Raw genomic sequence first — 24606 nt, 5'->3', positions numbered from 1 at the left:
ACAAACCGTAAGTTCGCGCGGTGCACCTTACTCACTTTCGCCGGATATCGTTTCCTCCGTTTCAGTCGGGCCGGTAATGACGGCGATGTCAACCCCGGCGAATATCGTCCGCATCCACGCAGACACGAGGCACGAAAGGAGGCATTCGCGATATGGCAATTATCCAGCTTGTCTTGAAAAGATATCTTGAATTGCCTTGAGAGAAAAAAAGATTCCCATTTAAAGGAGTTGGTATTCCTCGTCATTGGCGTTCCTGAAAATCGAGAGAGATATTACATATTGCAGTTGAATGCCTTCCTCGGAAGTTTACTTGGAACGCTTCTTTTTAAATCAAGATATTTTTCCAGTTGAAGCACGAGAATCTTTTCCGTTTAATTTTTACAAATCAATGCTACGACCACCATAACAGTCTAGTGAACATATCATGTGTCTGATATATGTATACGCGCACTTTTCACGTTCTCCGACATCTTATTACAATGCATCTTGTCGTGCGAAAGAAATAAGAGGATATGCCTCTGACGACGAGGAGAGCTGTGACGTTTCGTATTCGTCTCGTCGTGACGCCGCTTCGGTTATTCCTTGATGATGACAGCAGCAGCGGTGACGAGAGGCGAAAGAAGAAAAAAATGTAATAAAGAGAAAAACCGCCATGTACCATGAATGCTACATCTGTAGTCTCCTGATGGGTATCGAATCGGAAGACGAACGTATAAGCAAGTCGCCCGAGCAGCTGTTTCGAACGAATCGACCGCTTTTTATACGCCTCGCAGAACGCCACGCTATTACTGTTTGACATGCGAATATTCTACTTGTCAAATTTCAATTTCCGATAAATTATCCCGTCCAGCTTTTTTCTTAATATGTAGAATTTAAGAGACTAAAAAATATGAAATTAAAAATTGTTTTAGAAGTTTTGCAATTTTATCAGAAATTATTATATCAATAATAAACACTGTCTACTCTCCTATTTATGTTTAATTATATAATTACCTAAAATAACAAAGGGAATATAAATATTATAGCGGATAGAATGTGCTGCTTAGGTAAACACGTTAAAAAGAAAAAAAGATAGCGCGAAGAGTAGCATATTAAATTCTGAATATCTGTTATTCAGCTGAGCTAAAGAAAACCCAGTTATAAACAGAAAGACATGAAAAAAAACCAGTTGACGGGAAAGCGGGGAAAGCTTTTCGTATTGTAGGACATCCTGATAATAAGGAGACATAATTATTGTCGTCCCTTGAGAAGCGAGGGCTCTTAGACTGCTTGAAGCTACACGAAGTACATTACATTAAATTACGCCCTCGCCGTCGTTTGCTTCCTTAAAGTTATCGTATTGAGATGCCTTGTTAGGAGCATTCGCAAACAAGAGTACCGCCGACGTTGAAAATGTTAATGTCGGAGTCGAAGACGTTATACGTCTCTTCCGTATTGTTAATTTATAATCACGGTAGCTCGAGAGTTTGGTATGACTTTAAGGCATTTTTCTAAATGTGACTTTTATAATGTACCGTGTGCAATTATAAAAATCATAAGACCATATCTACGATTTGTTCCGTAGAGGGAAAGAGATAAAGATTGTGCCAGCGTCCTTTATCGAACAACGCCCTGTGCGTTACCGTAATTATACCGGAGATCCCCTTTTGTGGCTCCAGCAACATCAGCCTTGGCTTTTCAAGACAATGAACCGCGACTCCGACGAGAAACACTCTTGCGTGGAGTCCGCTCTCTGAATTATACCGCGTAGCTTGCCAACTTTTCAATTTCGAAATTGGACGACCGCTTCAAAGTTGCAGGAGGCTCGATCTTTCCAATAGAGAGAACTCGGATGAAGTGGATACTGGCCCCTTCTAAATACATGGACCGAAATTGTAAACGTATTATCGCACTCTTGCTCGACTGCTTTCCGTTCGGTGAATGCGTTTATCGCCTATCACGATATTGCGCACGATGAAAATTTTGCATAATTTATTATAAAATAAAAATGTTGAGATATGAGTATCTTTGAAGCTATTAAAGTAAGCTACAGCCAAAATGTAAGGAAAATCTCATTTTTATTTAATTCCAAGGATATTTTTATTACATAAAATTCTATGTATATTCTGAATATACACTATGTATGTGCTAGATTCGAAAGCTGAGTGCATCCTATATATAAATCCTAAATGCAAGCTTTATTAACGTCGGACTTGTATTTTAATGAAACAAACGTATATATATGGATATTATTGTATTCGTGAAAATTTAATTCAGCCGCTACATGACTTCTGATCTGTTTGTTTCAGTACAGCGATCGATTCACGCCCGTTCTCCTGATAGTCTCGCTCGCGGGGATTAAAGTATGCAGTCCAGATGGAAAAGTGAGTACTAGAGATGCACACACAGTCTTTTACTCACGTGGAAAAAGGATACCTCGCGTTTGTACGCGGACGTTGTTATGGAGAAACCGTCTTGCCGCTGCGCCTGCGGCATCTTCCAAGACAGAGAGCTTCATCCCCTGGAGTTCCGCGCGAAAAGTTCGCCTCTCTTTTTTTTTGCAGCAAGCACGACTACATCCCACTGCGTCGCGTTATCTTCTAGGATACTGGAATAGAAAAAATATATGTAAAACAACCGCAGTGTGTTTTATCGTTGTTAATTCTACTGCTACTTTCAAACAGTGTTTAGTTTTACATATCTTTGTTACGATCTTTAGCGGAAATATATAATGTCGTTACGAAGGGAACGCGCTATAATTCACGATTGAGAAGCTGAAAGGAGAATTGCTTGTATACGTTTACGTCGCATGTCGACGGTTCAGAAACATAAACGAGTTCTCGTAAAGGTCCTCGTTAAAAGAGCGAGCGACGAGGAGATAATACCGGAGGGTTGAGCTTTCACGGGATGGCAGGACGGAAGTTGAGTCGCGTTGCGAAAGCCTAATTTTCCGCGTTCTTGAACGCCGAGTTCGATAATCCTTGTGATACTTTGTAAGACCTCCCTTTCAAACCGACCTTGTGACGTCAATCTTTCAATGCCAAAGACAGCTCTATGCCCTTTCGAATGAACGACTTTCGCTGTGGTCCTGAAATATTCGTACGATGAGAATAATAAATGATCGAAAAAGATAATAAAAAAATTAAATGGAGACCAAGATACGAAAAGGGAGAAAGCCGTTGTCATCAGGCAAGACATCTCGATCATTTATTTTACTCACTTTTAATCCTCATAGCTTATAACGCGGAGGAATAAGCAGAAATACAGTAAAATCATCGTAAACTAAAATTTCATCGATTAAATTAAAATTTTGCCACGCAAAACTTTTCTAATTCGAGAAGTAAATTCAGGAACATATATAAATATTTCTTCTCCGAATCCAATGAGATATAAAACGTCATATCGCGAGAAGGAGCGGAACGAGAGTAATCTCGCCGCTGTTCGTCTTTTATTATTTTCCGGACTTTAATTGGGGGCCCGTAATCCTTATCGCATCCCTGCCAGTAATATTTCGAAGTTGGCTCGCCCATGCACCACCCTCGCGCGATCCGTACCCGCCGTGTTCACGAGCTGTACAGAACATATCGATCCTTCGAATTAGTGTTTTATTTCGAGGGCTTCTCCTAAGCTCTCGCTTTAATTTTCTACCTGAAAAAATCCTTACTTTCTATCCCCGACCTTCGGTAAGCGCCTCTTAAAAAAGCTCTCGTGGAACGCTTATCGTGGTGGATGAGGAACGAAACGTCAGTCTCTTTCTCGAGGAAATCTCGATTCACTGTCGATTACGTCACAGTATTTTGAGTCATTCTCTGTATCCAAATCTCTCTAAATTATTTAAAATTTCAAATTACTTTACGCAAAGCGCTTCACGAAAAATAAATTATGAACAGAAACGTACAAAAATAGAAATTTTCATTTTACAATTACTAAATTATTAGTTATTAAATTAATGCTACAGCAAGAAATCGGACAATTACGGAAAAGAATCCAGGCATAATTCACAAGATCATTGAAAAGATACGCCAAACTTTCCAATTATCTCAGCTTGTACCAATGCTCTTGCACGTTTATCGTAAGTTCTCGCGTTATGATAAAATTATGATAAAACGATATTAGTGCCCGTTCGAACTGCCATATTCAGCAAAGGAGTAATTGCCGATTTTCGTGTTACAAGCTATAAGATATGAGGAAACTTTCCGCGATCACGCCGAATGCACGTGACTGCACAAGATGATTAAGGCGGGAATAGAAACTTAGAGAGTCTAATTAAACTAAGTGCGACCGAGCGCATTTAGATAACTCACATGAGATTGACCTCACTCGATAAAAATAATATTGGCTCGCTTAACAAAATTTAACTAAAAAAATATTCCATTTGAACATCCGTTTGAATGATGTGTTTGTTTTCCTGTCGAATTTGTTTATCATACCGTGTAATTCATGTCAAGCGTATCTCTTCACGCTCGAACTCCAGTTGCACAAAATCGCGATTATTCCAAATCGTGCATCGCGTGCAAAGTTCTCCGATGGATGCGCGATCGTGTGTATAATTCGCTAGAAAAAGCAGTCTACGAAAAAACATTTTTTATCCTTTCTCGACGTGACATCCTGGTGATCATTGAATTACGGAAGAGTGAGATATCAATGAAATGCAGACGCGAGAGATTCTGTAGTTATCGAGTTGGGGTTGTTGTGTAAACGCACGATGACGAATGGTGCCAATCTTTGCGAATGCAAGAGAGAAAGGGAGGGGAGAGAGAGAGAGAGAGAGAGAGAGAGAGAGAGAGAGAGAGAGAGAGAGAGAGAGAGAGAGAGAGAGAGAGAGAGAGAGAGAGAGAGAGAGAGAGAGCAACGCGCCGTACTCCCCGTCGCGATCGAGGGGGGTGTGTTTACCCTCCATCTGTGGATTTACTCGTGCATACATGGAAGAGCACTCCGCAATGATACGCATCTCTCCCGCGCGTATCACCTACCCTCGTCGAAACGGTGTCCACTCCAATGTTTCACCGCGAAGGAGGTACGGCCGCTGCTAATAATCCTCCGTTCCTTTAGCCCCATTAAACCCTTTGCCTCGCCAAGCGTTAAAAAAATACCTACGATCCCTCCCGTGTGTACCCCCGAAGTGTGCGCTCCCGTGATTTCGCGACATTCGGGCGGCTTTGAACGTTCCAAACTTGCGCTTTGTACATCAAGCGAACCGGTTACCCTGGCGTCGCTTTGCTTAGATCACACGACGCGAGTTTCCAGCATACACACGCTCGACTCTGACGTGACGGTTATTTCAGGAGCACGGGGAGCGTCCCGGTAAACACTTGTTTTCAGGCAATTTCTGCGCGCGGACCTTCAAAACGCGACAAACGTTTAAAATAAAAATTCACTCATATACGATTGTACTCTTCCAATAATTCTGTTATCGCGGGATAAAATCACGCTGCATTCGGTAAAGTAAACGATGGAATAAATGAATTGGTTGCGGAAACACGCGTACCGCCACGGAAGATCAACGACGAGCGCGGGCCGGTGTAATTTTTGAACTCATATACATTCGCCGCGATCACAGGATATGTTTATTCTTTACCTGCGGATTTACTCGTGCATACATGAAACAGCACTCACGCTGCAGCACGTATCTCTTTTGCATATCTCCTTCTCTCCTCCCTCGCCGCCGATAGTATCCATAGGGCATATCTTTCCGTCATAATATTCGTCATAAAACGAACAACACATCGCTCAGCTCTCGGAGATCCAAGGGAATGTTCCGTTTACACTTAACTCCAGATACGAAAGAGAGAGAGGAAGAGAGAGAGTGAGAGAAGGATGGCGGTAAAAATGCGACTTTTATTTTTCTAGAATTTCTAATACGTGAATAAAATAGGAGATCAATACACGTGAAAAAAAATCATCCATTTATCTGCCTTCGGCAACGATTACGTGGAATCTGCTCACGTGGAGAGCCTTAGGAAAGAAAGCCGGAGTAGCACCCGGAAACTGAGAGTCATAAAATTTTTTACTGCAACCGAGAGCTTAACCCAACTCTGCCTTAAAATTTTTACTGGAGCCGAACGCAAAATCGAACTCTTAAACATTTAGAGGTTTCCCATCTGCGCTGCGGATACGACTGAAAGATACATTTAGTACCGTCTGTGGCGGGCATTATTACTATTTATAAACATGAACGTGTATATTCATACATGGGTGAACTTCCGCGGTTCAACGCGCGCTTATCTGCGCCGTTAAAAGAATTATATACGAAAAGAAAACAGAATCGCGGTGGTAAAGAATTAAGGCAGGGTACCGGCGAAGTTTCTCTCTAGGATAGGATAACAAAAAACGGTCTTTTACGGGCTTTATTTTTATGGTTTTACATTGCTGAAAATGGAAGGCGGAAAATTCTTTTGAGATGCACTCGTTTGTCATAAATAAATCTTCGGTTCGCAACGGGATGATTCTCTCGTTGCAGGAGATACTTTTACGTTTGCAATCGGATTTCGCGATTTGCTGGAAATCTCCGATTCCAGGTATTCTCGGGGCGGGACAATGGGGTATAGGGGGGTTCGAATAACCGACGCAAGTGCTACAGCGACGTATCCCGTTGCAAAGGCGCAAAAGCGAGCGAAGACGAGAGCGGGTGAATAACGACGTCAGTGTCCCTCCCGTGGAATATGACAAACTCGACGAAATCCTCTTCAGGATGTCGTTTGTCGTAGCAGAAGGCGATTGGTAACGCGCATAGTTGCCTCGAGATAGTTGGTTCACTTCCCCGTGTCACGGGGCGATTCTCGGCCCCGTAACAACTTTGCGCTACGCAACTATGTTTCGAGTGGACCGGCTCAGTCAGAAACTTCGCGTAACGTGCTTCAATCGAATTTTTAACGAATTGAATTTTAACTTCCAAGCAGAAATCGAGTGGATAACTTTGCGCCTCAGTGTGGCTGCTAACAAATTAGATTGCACCTGCACAAGCTGGAGATAAACTGATTAGGTCAACAGCTTATCGGTTAAAGATATACGTGAGAAAAATTTCAAAACATTTGAATTTTTTACATCAATTATTATTACATCATAGTCATTATTCTTCAAAAATTATCATTTCCATGCATTTTATAATAAGGAATAATTTTATAAAAGAAAACAATTATTACCAACGTTATCGGTATCTTCGTTATTATTTATTATAAATGCGATTATTACTCGCGCAAATAAAATAATTGGTCAGAAATTTTTCTACACTTTGAGCTATTTAACAAATAGCGATAAGAGGACCGGTCCAAGTAATGCCCCTCCATTGGACTCATAAGTAGGAGCAGCTTTTTACTGAGCCGGGTCATTTATATCTTTCTCACGTAGAACTTTGCTACTTGGAGTAAATGCAGGTGCCATGAAAAATTCAGCACGAAACTTGATAGAATCGCGGAGTATCCCTGCCGGAAAATTTGCTCGTGCAGTACGATCATCTTTTCAATCACCATTCTACTCGTTCGCATGCTTACCTCTGCGAGAGAACGAATTTGAGCGCGTATCTTGTCTTGGAGGTTTAAAGATAAAATCGCGTTTCTCTTTAAGGTTGATGATTGGAGCGCAATAATAGCTCGTCAAAATGTCAAAAATGCTACTTTGGGAACGGGAGGAGCTTTAAATTTTAATGACTAACGGGTTTTAGCGAGAATGTGAGTTGTGAGAGGGAAGATTTTATATCGTTTATCAAATATAAATACACGAACTTTATATTTAACATTTAAATTGCAAAATTAAGTCAGTCGCAGAGAAAATTGCCGCTACAATACAGAGAAATGCGTAGCCTCTCTTGCACAAAGAAAAGCTTTTATACACGCTAAACCAACTCTGCAATCAGTACTGTGTTTATAGTATGCACAAGAGCATGGTGCCGCGACACAATGGACAGATAAATATTAATAGAACGTGCAAGCGAGGACTGTAAACATGCTCGATGTAATTCTACGGGACTGGGTAATAAAATATCAAGTGCACAAAGTGTGCCGTAGCCGAGGATATAAAATTCTTGGCTGAAATATTAGCGAAATCTCGCGAAAGCTCTCTCGAAGAGACGACGATACAAAGATTTTGCTCACTGAACGAGTTTTATTTGTACTGACTGCTTAATTTATAGACAACATTAAAAATTTACGTCCTGGAGCGGTATTTAAATTCGGCGAGTTTGTGGCGATGATACATACTACTTTACATATTATCTCACCATCGGAGAAAATCTATATGTATCTTATAACGATGCGTTTAAATTATTAGGATTTATAAAAGAATTTTTTTATTACGCTCTATATTTCGATGGAAATTTTTTTATAAACTTCTGAAAAATAAGAATTTTTTCAGGTTTATATCGTAGCTTAGAGAAGGTATTTCTGAAATTATAATTGAAGTCGATTCAGCCAAACGATCAAATTTGTGTCGAAACTTATGAGCATCTCGCGAATACGAAGTCTTAGGAAATCATTAAAAGTTCCAGAACGTAAATTCAATAAAAACCTCGCAAGTTTTTCGAGTGACCGATAATTGAGCACTATTTCTTTTTATTAATTCTCATCACTTCGATCGAATCATCATCCAACAGTTGCAATAATATACAATTGGAGCTTCTTCGGCGCGTATAAAAACATCTATCTGTTTATTCTGGTCCAGAGTAGCGTTGTAATATAAATGTAAAACATATTTAATTTTTATATTTACTAGAGGAATGCTATCAAAATCTTTTTTATAAAATGTCATTAATTAATTTAATTTTAGATTTTAATTATTGTAGCTAGAAAAAACATTAATGTAATAATTCATGTAATTAATTTTATTTTAATTAATTGTGCCAAAGTGGCTAATACCTTAATAGACCTAATACCTTAATTTTGTGCCAAGTAATTTTTCTACCGATATTACAGTCCTATTCGTGCCATTTAATTATCTCATCCTACACCCCTCAATTTAGGCTCACGCGATATTTGCTGCGGTTGCTAACGAGCCATATGTAGTAAGTGATATTTATGACGATATCCTGTTTAATGAGGACGCTAGTTTCTTGCACGGGCCTTAGCACATACGCAACGTTTCGCAGCGGAATTGATTTAAACGATTAAATCACTCAACAGGATGAGAGCAATAATAAAACGCTCGTAAATCATTTTTGTTTGCATTCAACACGAGGTCACTCTCGAAAATATCTCAGTCAAAATTGTCAGTCAGAGATAATTTGAATTATTTTTCACTGCGCTGAATGCATTATTCAAAATGACGATCCATGCAGATATCACAAGTAAACTTTCAATTTATTATTAAGCAAAATATTAAGTAATTATTAAGAAACTTTAAATAATTATAGTAACTATATTAAGTTTTATTAAGTAATTATTAACAACGGATATTACTTGCAAAGTATTATTTTCATCGTTATTTATAATATAGAAAGAGAGAAGAGTATATAAAGGAGAAGATGTAATTGCGAAATTATAGGGCAAATCTATCTATAACTTTCTTTTCTAGATCAATCTTTTGCGATGATTTAGCCTCTTTTTTTCAAAATAAAGTAAGTAAGGGATGATACCAGATGATAAATCAAATAAAAATTTTAAACAAACATTTTTAGTTGGTCATCTGCTCTTAACTATTTCGGCAGAGAACTAAATATTCAATCTTTTGTTTTATATATTTAGACATATCTGAAAATCACTTTATGTAGCTTTAAATGTGCAGGATATAATCTGCTTTCTTTTTAAAAAGTAAAAAATATTTTGATTATTTTCAAGTGCGCTCTCCCCCTTAAGTCATATTTACTATCGTAGTTGCCTATATATCAAAACTCCTTACATCAAAGTTCTTACGAGCGGTTCTCAAGATTGGTTCTTTCTTTATTTCTGTTGCAGTGCGTGCAAATGGCGCACGCGTTAAGACGCATCTCTTACGCGACTTGTGAGCCGCAGCACGCCCAATTCAGCTTTCTGGCGCGAGAGCCCAGGGCCCACTTCAGCCAGCAGTACTGTCATTCTTTTATCACCGAGTCTGCAGAACAGGTCAGTAAAAATGCGACTTTCTCTTTGATACAATATTTCTTCCTTTTGCGGCATGCAGGATATGACTCTAACGAAGATGGAATACATGAAAGACACATCAATAAAGTCACAAATGAGTCTATTTTTGTTTAATAAAGCTTCCACAAAAATAGATCCGATCCGAAGATACTTAAAAAACGAAGCGGTAGTAAACGATTAGAACAATTACAAGCATCTAGATGACGAAAAAATATACGTTAATATAAACGCATGTGAAACGAACAGGAATACACAGCGCCCGAAGTATTTTCAAAGTATTTTACTGGCGCGGACGTTCAAAGTATCTTAAATAATTAGGTTAATATAAATCGTCGAAACTAAGCCGGGATTTTCGTCCAAGGTACTGTACGTGACAGGTCGACCCTTGCCGATGGACAACTGCGTGCGTCTCAAGTGGAAACTGGGAACTGTCTCGTCGTTTAAAGCTGATGGATCGCTCCTTTTGCTCTCGACAATTCTGCCGGGACATTTAGGGCCAAGCCGCACGTTTAACAGACAAAATTTAAATTGAAATTACAAGACCGGAATCTTGTTTTAATTATAACCCGAGAGAATCCTTTCTACACGAATTAACGAGTCTACCCTACTAATTTGCACTAGTCCTCGTAAAATTATATTCTCGAATACGATTTGTCTCCGATTTGTCTTCGAATTCACGCCTAATCGCGAGCAATGTACTTCGCCTTCGTTTCACCTTATCAATACGATCATGCTTTATTGTTACCATGTTACGTATCACCACCGTATCGCGTTTTATCGAAAGTCATAACAACCGGGCGTGAAGCATCCGAGGGAGGAACGTGCTTCGATGCTGAGACCAGCGAATACACGGGAAAATATCGTCTCGGACGTCGATATACTGAGCGACTACCGAATCCCAGGATCTAAAAGCCTCTTCCTGTTGTCTGGAAGATAACATCGCCCGAGGCTTCGAGGTCCGACGATATCAGAAAGGATAGAGCCGTAAGTTGGCGGAGCTTTAGTGAGTTGAGAATAGTAGACTTTGCACTTGGAACTTTGCACTCTGCCATTGCCTTGACATTTAGTCAACCCTAATGGCGCACTCTTCGGATTAAACTTTAAATACCTTCCGCCGAATTAAGAACGTCATCGTTCTTGAAGGTCTCGGATCAAGTGAGCTTACTCTGATAGCACGGAGAGATTGCGAGAATAGGCGGAAAATGAAGAGCCTCAGCGAATATTCGAAGGTTTCCGCGTTCATTGAAGCGGTTGACATCGCATTTTCAGTTTCCAAGCAATTTCCACGCTCTCTGTCAGGTGATTTCTCAACATGTGATCGGGGAGGGATATAGAAGTTTAAAATGGTTGAAATTCTTTTTAAAGAAAAATAAAAAGGAAGAATGTTCGGGTGCGTGAATTCTTTTCATATTTTCGTTAAGGATTAGATTCAGCATACCGACCGTATTCCTGACCGACATTCTACGGTCTAGCGAAAATTCTGACTAATTCGAGATTCCGCGATTCGTTCCTTCACCCTGACCTTGAAGAGCGCCTTAAAATGTACGTTAAGTAGATACAGGTACCTGCGGCAGGTACAGGCATTCCAAAGGAGGTATGCGAACATTCTAGGTACACTGAGAGAAATGTTTTGTTGAAACAACCAAATTTTGTTACAGTAACAAAAATGTTTTGTTGAAACAACCAAAATTAACCAAAATTTTGTTACAGTAACAAAATTTTGGTTGTTTCAACAAAACTTTCTTCAACATTTCTCTCAGTGTATGGATGCTCGTTGCAAGAAATATACCCAGGGGTATAGAAATATTCCGAAACGTATTTAGGTGTAAAAAGGAGGTATTTTACCCTCTAAGTACTTCACATCACCGGACACGGCGTGGCGCGAGCCCCGGAGTCGAAGCCGAAGTCCGCGATCGAGCGGCGCGTCGCGCTGACGGCGCGGCGGGTCAAAGAACGCGAATCGCAAACTCATGCGCTCCGTGCGGCGCTGGCTCTCTGTCGAGTGGCGTTCTCGGTCGTGGCAGGGTAAAAAGAATAAGAAGCCGTGGAAAAGATCGTGAGAGGGACGGAGAGCGACCTGAGCCAGAGCGGGAAGAACTGACCGACAGACCGTGAGAGGGACAAAGAGAGCGTGAAAGAGTAACAGGGAGAGAGGGAGAGCGAGAAAGAGAGAGAACGAGGGACACGCAAGGGCGAGAGGGAGAACGGGGACACGTGGTATTCAACAGCTGCCGTTGAACGTGTTCAATGCCGCGGTTGAAGCAAGAAAGCGGTCGGTCGGTCGGTCGCACCGCTCGGCTCCTCGCAGATCGCGGTGGGGATGAAACCGTGTGGGCCGCCGGCCGGAGCGGTGGTGCTCTCGCTTCGTGTTCCTCGTGGACTTCAGTCTCTCTCTATACGTACCGGGAGGTATTGCCATCGGCCGGGCCGGTTAGCACGGCGGTATCCAGATTTTGCGGCTTTGCGAGCTTCCATCGTGCGAGAGGCAGCAGCGACGGCGGCACCAGGACCGGCCAACGTGAGTCGGAGAGGACAGGACGAGAGCGGGATGAGAAATCGCCGGCTGGAGGTTCACCTGGTGATATCCTACTCGGTTGACAGCAAAAAGGACGCGCGTGGACTGGTCCACGCTGGTCCAATCTAACGGATAACTCGTCTCGCCCCCTCTCCCGTCTCCGTGAGTTTCCACTTCCGCGATGTTTTCCGGCTCGACGTACTAGATCGGTGAAATAGTGAGAGACTTTAACATTATGGCACGTAAAATGTTATTCCGAGTTACTGTGCGTTTGTTTCATTAATCGTACTTCCATAAGAATACAATTAAAGAAAAGAAGGAAGGGACACGCGTGACTCATTCGTCGAGCATCGCCAAGGATCAGCAGACGGCGCAAAACTCCATCCGGAAACTTTCTAAGTTCAACCCGTAGCCGTTCTCTCGCCATTCCAGAGTACTCCGGAGCAAGAACGATTACGGAGGAATTGCGCGCGCGAACGTGTGCTGGGATACGATCGCGACCGCGCCGGTAACGGAGGTCGTCCCGCAGCAAGTCCGTCGGAAAATGTAGAAGGACGTTGCGACTGCGTACGCGGTTGACAGACGACGAGTAAGAAGCGAGAAGCGGCGCGGTAACTCGTTAACCGGTTTCCGCGGATCGGCATGCAGAACGACACGTAGCCGAGAGGCTACGCACGCCATCGAGAGCCGGCTCACGGATCCTCCGTGGATGTGTCGCAACTCGCACGTAGGACCGGAATCCCACGGGTCCCATGACGTCGCGATCGTCGTCACCTGCTAATAATACCGCGTCCTCTCGGGGGAGACACGGGAGATCGGCGGCCGCAGAGGGAGGAAGCGTCAACGACGGACTCTCGACAGCTCTCTCCGCGATGGATGTACCTTCGGTACCACCGTATTTCCGTTACCGAACGGATACCGGCGTCTCCGATTGCGTTAACCGTACGAAGATCGAGCGGTGCTCATCCGCCTGTTGCTGTGAGATATAGATTGGAACTTGGTGATTTTTCGAGAGGCGCCTGGTCCCGCGATAGGTCGCCGATATATCGTCGACGGAATACCCTCGGAAGAAGTGTTGGATGCGGCTTAACATTTTAACGCGCCGACATGCCAGTCGTCTCGTGCGTTGGAAAGTGCGCCGCGTAGTGTCCGTGAATGTGTGACCGGAAATGTGTGGAATATTTATGCCAGAAATGCGATTTTCACGCGCGGTCGGTGTCCGGGGAGAAAGTATCCTCTTTCGTGAAAGTTAAGGGAGACGGTGCGTTTTGGAAGGACAACGTGCAAGTACAACGGTCGCTGTGGCATGAGGAGGCTTGCACGCAGGCGCAATATCCTGGCCGCATTCTTTGCGATTATGGGACGCCTTGGCAAAGGCTCGCAGAGCGCGACGAGGCCCATTTTCAGGGTGCATTATCGCAAGCTCGTGGACGAGTACTCGCAGCAGGAACAGTTGAGGTTCATGCCCGCGCTACCTGACTATATGTCGTATTGCTGTTGCCGATGTGGTCACACTCAAAAGCTCAAAGTGAGTTCTACTTTTGGAATCAATTAACCACGCGAATTTAACGTCAATATTCTCTTACGATTATTCGTTTCCTCCCGAAGTTTGAATAATAATAGTTTGAATAATTCGCCCATCCAGTAGGAAGAACGAATGATTTTCGCTTCTAAAACTGCAAATACCGGTCGATCTGATATGCGTAATAAGACGATCTAGATATCGCCCCGGACTTCGCGGTGTAGGCTTTACCTCCTGCGATATTAACGGATCGCGATTAGGTCGCGGTACCGCAACATGACCCCGGAGACGTGGTCGCTGCAACGGACTGAAAAGAAGGAAAAGAAGTGAAACGGTCCTCTATTGTTTCATCAGGTTGTAAACCACGATCATTAACGTTTAGATATCGCGTGTAGCTCTTCAAATTGTTCGATAATTCTTCAACGCGGAAATACGACGTCCAACAGATGCAAAAGGAAATTGAAAATGTAATCCAATTAAGAATTAGTTGATTTCTCATGCCAAAGTCGCTTTTATAACCTCCGGTCGTTCAACTTTCTAACACCTACGCTCATCGATGCTTATCGGAGTCGTCTAATCGCATCAGTATACGTGTTTATCCGTTTCTTCGAGATTTGAAAGAAATCAGCCCAGGTTTGGTAGTCACATTCCAGAATCTGCTAAAAGAGAGCCATCGAGTCGGTAGATTGCATACTGTACTCTGAGAGAACGTGAGAGAAAGAGAGAGAGAGGGGGGAGAGAGGGAGGGAGGGAGGGAGGGAGAGAGAGAGAAAGCCTAAGCCCGGTAATACTACTATCGCGTACCAGAAAGAAAAAGAGCTAACGAGGGAAGGGAGAGTGAAGGGGGATAAGCCGTGGGATCGGACGAACGCATTCCTCGGCTTCATATAGCTGCTTGTAGCGCGAGATGCCTCGCTGCTTCGCTCGTTGGCTCCTTACCGATGGAGCGTCTACACGGCATTGATATTTTAGCGACGACATACGAACCCATCATTATTCTAGCCTACGTTCATCTGCATCGCGAGTGTTTAGAAACTCCATCGGAGTACGAACTCCGTCGTATTAGAAAATAATAGAAATGTGCGCGTCAACAACATAATGTAGCTTCCTTTATATCGTTAATACCGCATGCTCTATAGCTGCTATATAGTATACACCGGCAGCTGGATTATCTCGTATTGTCGCCAAACCGATTCGAGCGAGAAGCTTCGAGGACCCCGCGTGTACGACGACCGCCGTCCCTCCGTTAGTTCCTCTTGACTTCACAATGGAAAATCATAATTCGTGTCGACCCACCGCGTCCCGCGGACAAAAGCCGAAAGTCCTCCGTAGCGCTGATTCACAAAGCGCCGTCCGAATTTGACGAGTTTCCAATGATCTCCCAGGCGAGTTCACTATCCGTGAAGCCGCCAGGTGAATCCGCGCAAGGATTCGTCCCGGATTCTCGTCTCCGGCGCGGCCGGCGCGGTCGAGAAGATATTTTCAGCGGAAAGAAAAAAAAGAGAGAGAGAGAGAGAGAGGGAGGGAGACGGAGAGGAAACGAGTCATCTATCGTGTTGCGCAAACGTTACGGAATTTCTCCCGACATCAATAGAGTATCTCGCACAAAAGGTGGCCCATTACCGTCGAGGCACCTCTCTCGGTACAATATGAACTCTCGTGTTATAGACGGAGGCATAAGTTATACTCGGTAGCTTCTCAATAACGCGTTAGTTCCCCGGTGAAGGACTTCGTAATGGTCTCGTCACCGATTTTTCGCGTACCATTCACATCTGCTGTCTCGTTCTCCTCCGTTTTTGTTAGTCTAACGCCTCGGAGCAGATGTGTGCTTGCGCATTCTTACACGCGTGTGTACGACTCGTTTCCTACTGCGACGGAACCGTTCGCTTTTCTCTCATGAAATCTGCCAATCGAGATTGGACAACTGACGCGATGACTTCGAGAAACACGACGAAGCGCGGACGGTAGTGACGAATATCGTCGAGATTCCGTATCCCTTATGTCGTGAACGGCGCAATTTCGTTAGTGCCTATTATCGGGTAGAAGCAAACGGTCGCGGAAAATCTGTAATGGTTCTCTACAAGTGCTCGACATACTGGCGGGCTACTCGCGCAATTTACAATTTGAAATTTCTACGGTGATTCCGGACGAGAACGCCGCGCCGTAAAGTGCCATTTTACAATGACTAGGCTCGCTTCCCTGCGCGCTTCCTGCCGAGAATGACATACGCGCAATGTTCATGCGCTCTCGGTGGTGTCTCGAATCGAACGCACGTCGAGTGCACCGTCCCTCGCATTGGACGCACATGTCAACTATTTTTATCGTCGACAATGCTGCTCCCCTCCATGCACGACGCGTTACTACCACCGTGCTTTATTTCGCTCGATTTCACAACATCCACTTCCGGTTTTGCCTTTTATTTCACTGCCGGCTGAGAGTACAGAGTCACGATTAGTCATCGCGGAGATTGATAGCTACGTACTTTCTCTCATGTAATTAAATAGAATTGGTTATACAATTAGCCTCGTTTGTTCATTTAAACTGCTTACCAATACTATGTATATTAACTGTTATTAACGTCTTATATTAATATATCATTTGTTACTGAGAAAAGTCTATAATAATCTTGATGTTTCTTTAATATTAATTTTATTAAGTTTAAATATACTGTACATGTTAATATCTTTTAAAGAAAGAATATTATTTTTTCGAATATTAAGTATTTGAACATAAAGTATTTAATAATGAAGTATATAACACAGAAAAAAATAATGCACTTTTACTTAATAAGCAGCCTACATATACGCACGCATTAAGTAGATCAATATACGTTTTAAAGTTACATTCTTCGGTATTATACGGGCGTAGCATTCTCTATAGATAATAGAGGCTGATTGACTTACGCAACGGAGAACATTCGGATTACTCTACAATCTGTACTGCGTAATATGTATTGCGGATTAATACAATGTAATGATTTAATCGATACGAGCCAAATCCGATCATGACATTAGCATTACGTGTCTGCCGTGTAACCAACAATTTCCATAATTTCCAGCCGCGAAAAGACGTAGGAGTCACAAAATATTAACTACAAACTGGAAAAGTAAACATTTTCGAACGAGAAATGATTTCCATATTTTACATCACAGTTGGGGGAAGAATAGATAGATGATACGATGACAGATGAATAAAATATCCAGTTTATTTCTATCATTCTTTTTACGTTACTTATTGTTTTGTCAGGATAGTTCGACGATTCGGCAAGTCAATATTGATCGGTGATAACGCACAGTTCTAGGAATATACAACATTCTCCGTTAAATGTTTATGCTCGTACCACTGAGAATCTCACTGTCGGAGCCGCGCGCGTTCGATAAGCAGGAAGTTCGAGCGGCGAGAAATTTGGAGCTAAGCGTGATCTTCCTCGCGCATCGCATGCGTCCTCAAGGGTGCATTTCTGGAGGCACCGAAATAGGTTTAATGACGGGGCTCAAGGGTACAGTAGCAAACTGTACGGGCCACAAAGTGGGCGGTATTGTCCTACTGTGATTCACGATTCACGATTCACGATTCACGCATCACTACGTCTTTAAGCTCGCCGCTCATTGTCGAGGGCCCCCATACGATAAGCCACGCCGACGAATCGCGAGAGTAAAGCCAATCAAGGCCAGTCGTTCATTTAGGCAACTTGATACGCGGGTTCCACGCTAATAATCCTTTAATGAGAATAAGTTGCACAATTAGTATATAAATACTTCTCTTACATTTTTATACGATTTTCTGTTAACTCGACGTTACTAAGATGGAATGTAACGAACGTCAGGTACTATAAAAGGTAATATTAAAAGGTAATATTCACAATTACTTTGAACTTATCATTGTAAAGTTTATTGTAAAAATATTTAAAACATTTTTAGCAATTTTATTGATATAATTTGGATCCAAAGATCAAAACTAATTTAAAATATTCTAACATATCATTTCGACTAAAGCTCTTACACATTAGCTGGGATTTATTAAATCCTAGCTAGTCGTGTGCTACATACTTTCAACTTAGTAATTTTTAAAACTCGGTCCGAATATCTCCTACGATTTCGAAATGTGAAATATCCAAGCAAGATATGGTGTTACATACTAACAGAAAACTACAAATAATGGATTCGCGTAATGGAAAGATGATTATTTTTTTATCAGGAAAATTGCGCTGAAACTTTTCATGAAAATTAAATCAATATTAAGAATATAAGGAATATGCATTAAGTTGATGCATATAAACGTTACAGTCGGAATTAATATTATATTAATTTCGAGAAAATGTCGGATTGTCTGCAAATTTAATTTGTCGCAGAATCAACCGGCCGTATAACGTATAACGAAGATCAAGGTAGCCACAATGTTAGTAACATTTTGACATCGCGTCTGTTAGATATGAAACAGATGGAAACGAGCAGCAGGCTTCAGTCGTGGCGTTAATTGCTGATCAAAGGGTCAGATCCGTCAGATTATGCAACGGTCGCGCTTCATCTGCGCTCCCTGACCGATGCACATCTCTCTAGCTATATTCGATCCAATCTTCGACCGATTTCACGTTACGTCGAACAAAGTACTCGCTCTACGGTCAAACGATATTTCGGGGCATTATGCACCAACAAGGTTGTACAGCCTCTCGTATGGATTTGTGGCTTGCTCGCAGAGTACAAAAGCACAGAGCCATTACCAAAATTATCGTTGCTAATTACTCGCTTCCCAGAGAGGTCCGGGTTCGAATCCTGGTTGGAATAATTCTTTCCGCGATAAATTCCTTACAGGTTTATAAGATGTTTATAAACGTCAGTAATACTAAATTAATTAGCTTAATAACGTGATAATACATTTCCAGCTTTAGCTATAGCTAAAATCGCTGCAGTTTCGAATAATAATCGGTGCGTGGTTCAAAAGTGTAAAAGCGAACTGTATAAAATTCACAAAAATTATTATTAGGCTATGATCCCATCCTAAAATGTCAATATTTATTTATTCTATATATTATACAGATATCGGTCGCTATTTCTTTAATAATGTACCGTTTTCTTCGTAGTCTGCTATTCGAATGATAATTTTATTTCACAGAAACGATCGTATTCCTGACATTCGTGAACACAATCAAGGGAAGATAAGTGGGTACGTTCGCTGCATGTTCATTATCATGCGAACGTGAATTTGTTCCCTTCACGAAAACGAGGAAGATGTTTTTCTCTGAAGCCTATTCTAATTCAATTTCCGGAAAGAATAGATTCTGGCGTCGCGCGTCGTTGAATAATCGTCATGAACGTCGTAACAATTATTTCGTCAGTGGGTCTGACGCAGTGGATCCCGGTTGTATCGATATAACGGCGCGTAACGGTGCGACTCGAATATTTGACATTCGAAACTACCGTGCCTGTCATGAGCAGAAGCCCGTGGCACCGAAGGCGGAACTTGTTCATGCTTGTTTTAATCTGATTCGTCGATCGCACGAGCCTGACAGTCCTTGAGCACGTGATCTCGTTTCTCTTCTCCACAAACGGAGAATGAAAATGACAGAGAATCAGTTAGGCCTCTGTTAACTTTAACTAATGTTTGTGGAAGCGACACGAGACACAGCGGGGATGTCACAAATTCGTAAGATTCCGCGTCATCTTCAGCGAGTACGGTCGACAGCATCTGCGCAGGCAAATCGAAAGATAGCCGAGTGACTGGATAAAAGAGGCCTAGTTATTACGATGTTAATTTCATTATTATGTCGGTATTAAAGAGAGAAAGAGAATTATGATAGCGACGTGAATGTGAAAGCGCGGTTAAGCCGTCGCCATCGATGACGATGGCGCTGGTCGCGAGGCGACGGTACCAAGATGGTCGTGCCGGTTCGCGCGGCGCATAATGACGCCGCGGCGAGAAACGTCCGTGTACTTCGTATGTACTATACCAACTTTTCCTCGCCGGCCATTTACACCCGGGGGACCCGGAGCGTCGCGACGTCCGAGGTAAACCAGAAACCGAAGCGAGGGAAATTTCAGAGGTGCGACGAGGGGGCCGGTGGCCGGTCCCCCCGTCCGAGCGCCATTATTGCGAGTACCCGGCTCGTGTACACCGCGGCATGGTGTTGGTAGACCGGGCGTATGCGGGACGGGAAATCTAGAGGAGCTGGAGATATGGCCGTGACCGCGCGGAATGCTTGGAATGTAGCCCGTCACGCTGCACCGGCGCAAAGCCACGGCGCGATCCATCGCCCTTTCGGTCCCCTTCCCATTCGATTCCGGTGTCCCTCGTCTTTTTGCCGGCGCAAACAGCGAATCGGGCTCTGCTCGGGCGAGCTAAAATAGCTCCTCCGAGGTCGTATATTCTCTTTTTCTTCTCTTTTTTTTTCTTCATATCTGCGTAACATTCTATCGGGCGACGTTTGACCCGTGGAGTCGATCTCTCTTTTTGGCACGCGCTCATCTTGAGGGTTTCCGCTGGCCAACGGAGACCTCGATCGCGTCCGCGACTCGAGGAAGCGCAAAGGATGTCGCGATTTATCGCGGTAGCGGCGGCACGATCGCCGCCGATCGATCAAACGGACCTGAATCCAAACGCGGTGAAGAGGGTCAGTGCCTGCTCGAGTCAACGTCCAGGACAGGACAGGGTAGAGCGGAAAGGAAGAATGAAGAGTCGCCGGTGATGATTTCATCGCGCTTAAATTCCACCTCGGGGCGGGAATCTCAGGGCCGTATTTTCGATTCTCGGCCACGGGGGCGGAGGAGGAGGGGGTCGAAGTCGAGGGATCCCAAGCCGACGATCCCCCGCGTCCAACGTTCCCGCCCACGGCGACGATAAATTCTCCCCTATGACAGGATCCTCTGCCTCGTCGTGAACGAGCGAGCGAGCCTCCATTGCCGGGACGTTTTCCTTCACGTTTCCGTGAAACATGGCGTTAATGGCGGGGACGTGCTCTTTCCCGCGATAAATTAGTCCTCAGATTTTCCCACGTTGTGAAGTATACGCGCTATTTCATTGATGGTATCTGCTGTTTTGCATCTTGACGCTTGGTGCACACGCACCTAATAAAAATAGCAAAACTAATGAAAGAAGCTATAGAGTAACGGAATGCGCATGAATTTACCACGTTTCAAATTTCAGATGTAACAACTGATTGCGAATAATCTGTTCACGCCATTAACCCGCCATATATTATGGTCACCTCTTTTTTTGCATAAACGGTCACTTGGAGTGGTGTTTGCACCCTAATTAAAAGTCATTGTTCAATAATTTATTACTCAATGTTTTCTGAACAAAAATAAGCAGAAACCAAAAAAATATTTTAAAAAATGAAAGAAGCACAAAAATATTAAAGTTACTGTGACGTGAGCTTTATTTTTTCGACACTGGGATGTAAAAATCATCCCCGGAGACTATTTCCGGGTTAAAGTAGTGGATATGCAAATATGTAATTTTTTCCGAATGAGGGGAGGATTATTTAATCGACACATAGCAAATAATTTGTGTTAAACATATTCACCAATATGTCTCAAGCAATCTGACGTTTTTATAAAGCAGAATATGTCTTTGATACAATGGCAGACATTATCGTGCTTTCTACATTCTTAAAAGAAAAGTTCCTGTATACGTTTCTAGTGGTGAGAGAACTCATTGCGTAAGTAAATGGCGATTCATATAGCACTTAGAGCGCTCGGGATATGACTTGGCCAGTTACGGAACCGGCCGTGCGTCCGGTCCGCAATTATAGCTCAAGTCATCGCCTTACCCCGCGCGCAAACGTAATTGAAATATCTCGTAGCTAGTGGAATCATTCGACCTGACCTCAAACCGCAAACCATGAAATTATTCGAGCGAACGTTGTCGCGCGCGTTTTAATACAAAAGCTCGACTACCATTGTCCTGCACGAGCACTTATTCATTAAAACGCATTACCTCCTCCCCTGCATTATTTTTTTTTTATTCGCTTCGGTCCTTCGCCATGCCGAATGACCGATCTAAGCGTCGCAACCTCCGCCGAGTCAATGGGACTTCTGTAGCAAAGCGCGGCGATGAGAGCTCGCGCAAATCGATATAGCATCATTGGAAAATACAGCACGATGCATTCGGCTTCGCAATCCTACCGCTCGTTTATTTTTTTTTTGCATTTTCATCGCATGCGCGGATTTCGCCGACGAACCGTATTTCCTTGCTTTACGGGCCATGCGGAACCCAAGCCGCGGGATCTACGAGGATTTCCGCGTCGCTTGCAACAATGTCGTAACAATGTCACGAGGATACATAGGCGGGGTACTACATAGACGAAGTATGCAGAGTTGGAATCCGAGATGTACGTATAGATGTACCCGCGACGACGCGAAACGATTGAATATATCTCCCCGGACGGCGCGGCGGTCTCGCTCGCGCGCCGCGGTTGTGCACCGTGAAAGGAAAAGTTGGACGGACGAGACGTTAATCGCCGCTCTCGTCCGTCTCCGCGCGCGTACAATGCTTCTCTTTAGACCCTTAGCTCTCTCGTCGGGTCGACCCCGGCGTGCGCATTAATAATATCTGGGTACGCATCGCGTCGCGACTTTCAGAGACGAAGCTTTCGGAAAGGAGAGAGAGATAGCCCCTCGCCGACCTTTTTCCCATTTCTGACTGGTACGTCTGCGTGACCGTTCGTAAACGCACGCGCGCCCGTAGATCGGGCACAAAACGCGAGGCGTATGCACACTCAAGAACTTTCCAAACGCGCATATGAGCGAGACCGAGGTCCCGAAAGCTCGCGGTTTCCTCCGCGAGTGCTTATTACACATTTGGATTCCGCTTTTGCGCCGCGACAGTCTGCTCTTCAACTCGACCGCATGGTTCTTCTCCGCCACCGGCGGATCCGGAAAAATCTAATTGGCTTGATGTACAACGGAAGCATTATTTTTGCGCGCCGTAAATTTTCCTAAATTCGCGCCAAGATGCTTGTAATGATGTTCAACAACGCGCAAGCAATATAATCTTCTTTTCTACTTTATGCATTTGGCATTGTGACCAATTCTTAGGTTCTTTCATCTCTCGAATAAGTTCTTCTCTTCTAGTTTAGAAAACAGCTTTACAGTGCAAAAATTGTTCGTCTGGAAACAACATACATTTTAAACCTTTTCGATAATCTTACAAATCATATTTAATGTTACGTGAAAGACTAATTTCTGCTCGGTAAAGTTTTAATCGTAAGTATCTTGTACGTAATTCGCATATTTATTTTTTTTCAAAGAGTTAATTGCGTGGACTAATTCGTCGCGCGCGGAGCATGGGCGCGGAAATATTCCGCGTAATTAAACTGAAAAGCAGCGAACCGCGGCCGCAATCGGATTGCGTCAGCGATATTACGAAAGAGACAGCAAAATGCTGTGTTTAATAAAATTCGTGCCGGAACTCGAGCTTTTCTGTCTGCTTGCAGGCGGAGGAGCTGAACACCATCGTTGGCAATGCTTTCCGCATGGCGTACGTGGCGCAGCTTCAGCGCCAACCGATCCTTCAGGATGTAATCTCGCCGCGATCGACGACATCCTATCGCAAGGACAAGCAGGAGCATCGAACGTCGTGGGTACGTTTCAAACCTATCGAAACGACAGATGTGATTGACGGCTTGAATAAACGAATGAGAAAATGCGAATTACGCGAGACACAAACGAATTGTTATCAGCGCTGTCTTGCTGGCGAATAAAACGGGGCACGGCGTGTAGTTTAAAGTGCTAATGAAGTCATTTATTTTTGTCGCCGTCAGCCAGCGAGTTAGTCGAGTTAAACTTTACAGGCCGGTTAGGTATCGTGCCATCTGCTAGTTTTCTCACAAAAGCGCTGTAGATTGCAATTAAGTAGTTTTAGCAATTAGCGGACAGTTGCGAGAGATCTTCTTAAAGATTACGCTTGTTGATTACGCCTGCTGTATCGCGGCCATTTATTTCGCCACGCAAAATAAATAGAAAGTGAAATCAAGGGGTACTTCAATTATCTGGGAATGTTACAATTAACAAAGAACGCGTTACAATTCAATCGTCGAACCTAATAATTTGTTGTAATCTGAAAATTACGCAGCAACTGCGTTGTACTCTCATAGCCCTTTAATTACCACAATTTGTTGGTTTATTATCGAGAGTCCAAAGTCTTTTTTCTTTTTATTACGATTCATTATAACTTTTCATCTCAAAGACTTCCTACAAAATGGGTCGAAATCACCGAGATTGTTTATCCAAGTCGCGCAACTAAATTCCTTTTTCTTCGGCCGCGCGTGCACGACACTCCGGAGGCTATTGGAGCAGATGCTAGCGTTTACTATATGCCGGGAAGCAGAGTAGATACTCGAGATGCATACACGTACGGCAGTAAGGAAACGGCTGGAGCAGCTCGCGGAAGAGCTCTCTTAAATATCCAAGACGCGCGGAGACGAAACAGACAACGACGACAACCGTGTCCTCTCCCGAGTGGTCTTACGGGGGCCACCGACTCCAGTAGGTGTCCCGTTTACAAGCCGCGTTAATTATAAATTCGACCCGAGTCTCTCGCTTGCC

The 24606-nt window shown here is 43.4% G+C and overlaps 1 protein-coding gene across 6 annotated transcripts in view; it reads left to right on the top strand.

Annotated features, from left to right (window-relative positions):
* Positions 1 to 24606, top strand: part of LOC139774075 (EGFR adapter protein) — a 105935-nt gene that overhangs the window by 74489 nt on the left and 6840 nt on the right. For 3 of the 6 annotated variants that reach the window (XM_071709024.1, XM_071709023.1, XM_071709026.1), the window contains 3 exons: positions 2289 to 2363; positions 9864 to 10010; positions 23496 to 23642. In XM_071709024.1, the coding sequence (XP_071565125.1) occupies positions 2289 to 2363; positions 9864 to 10010; positions 23496 to 23642 (369 nt within the window). Of the gene's footprint in view, positions 1 to 2288; positions 2364 to 9863; positions 10011 to 12456; positions 14072 to 23495; positions 23643 to 24606 lie in introns of those variants that run through there. The other 3 variants (XM_071709027.1, XM_071709025.1, XM_071709028.1) reach the window with 3 other exon arrangements.

This window comes from Temnothorax nylanderi, unplaced genomic scaffold, assembly GCF_030848795.1.
Source record: "Temnothorax nylanderi isolate EJ_2023f unplaced genomic scaffold, tnyl_v1.0 TNYL_tig0073_pilon, whole genome shotgun sequence".
Classification (NCBI taxonomy): Eukaryota; Metazoa; Arthropoda; class Insecta; order Hymenoptera; family Formicidae; genus Temnothorax; species Temnothorax nylanderi.
Note: the sequence above shows the minus strand (reverse complement) of the source record. Positions and strands in the feature narration are given on the sequence as shown.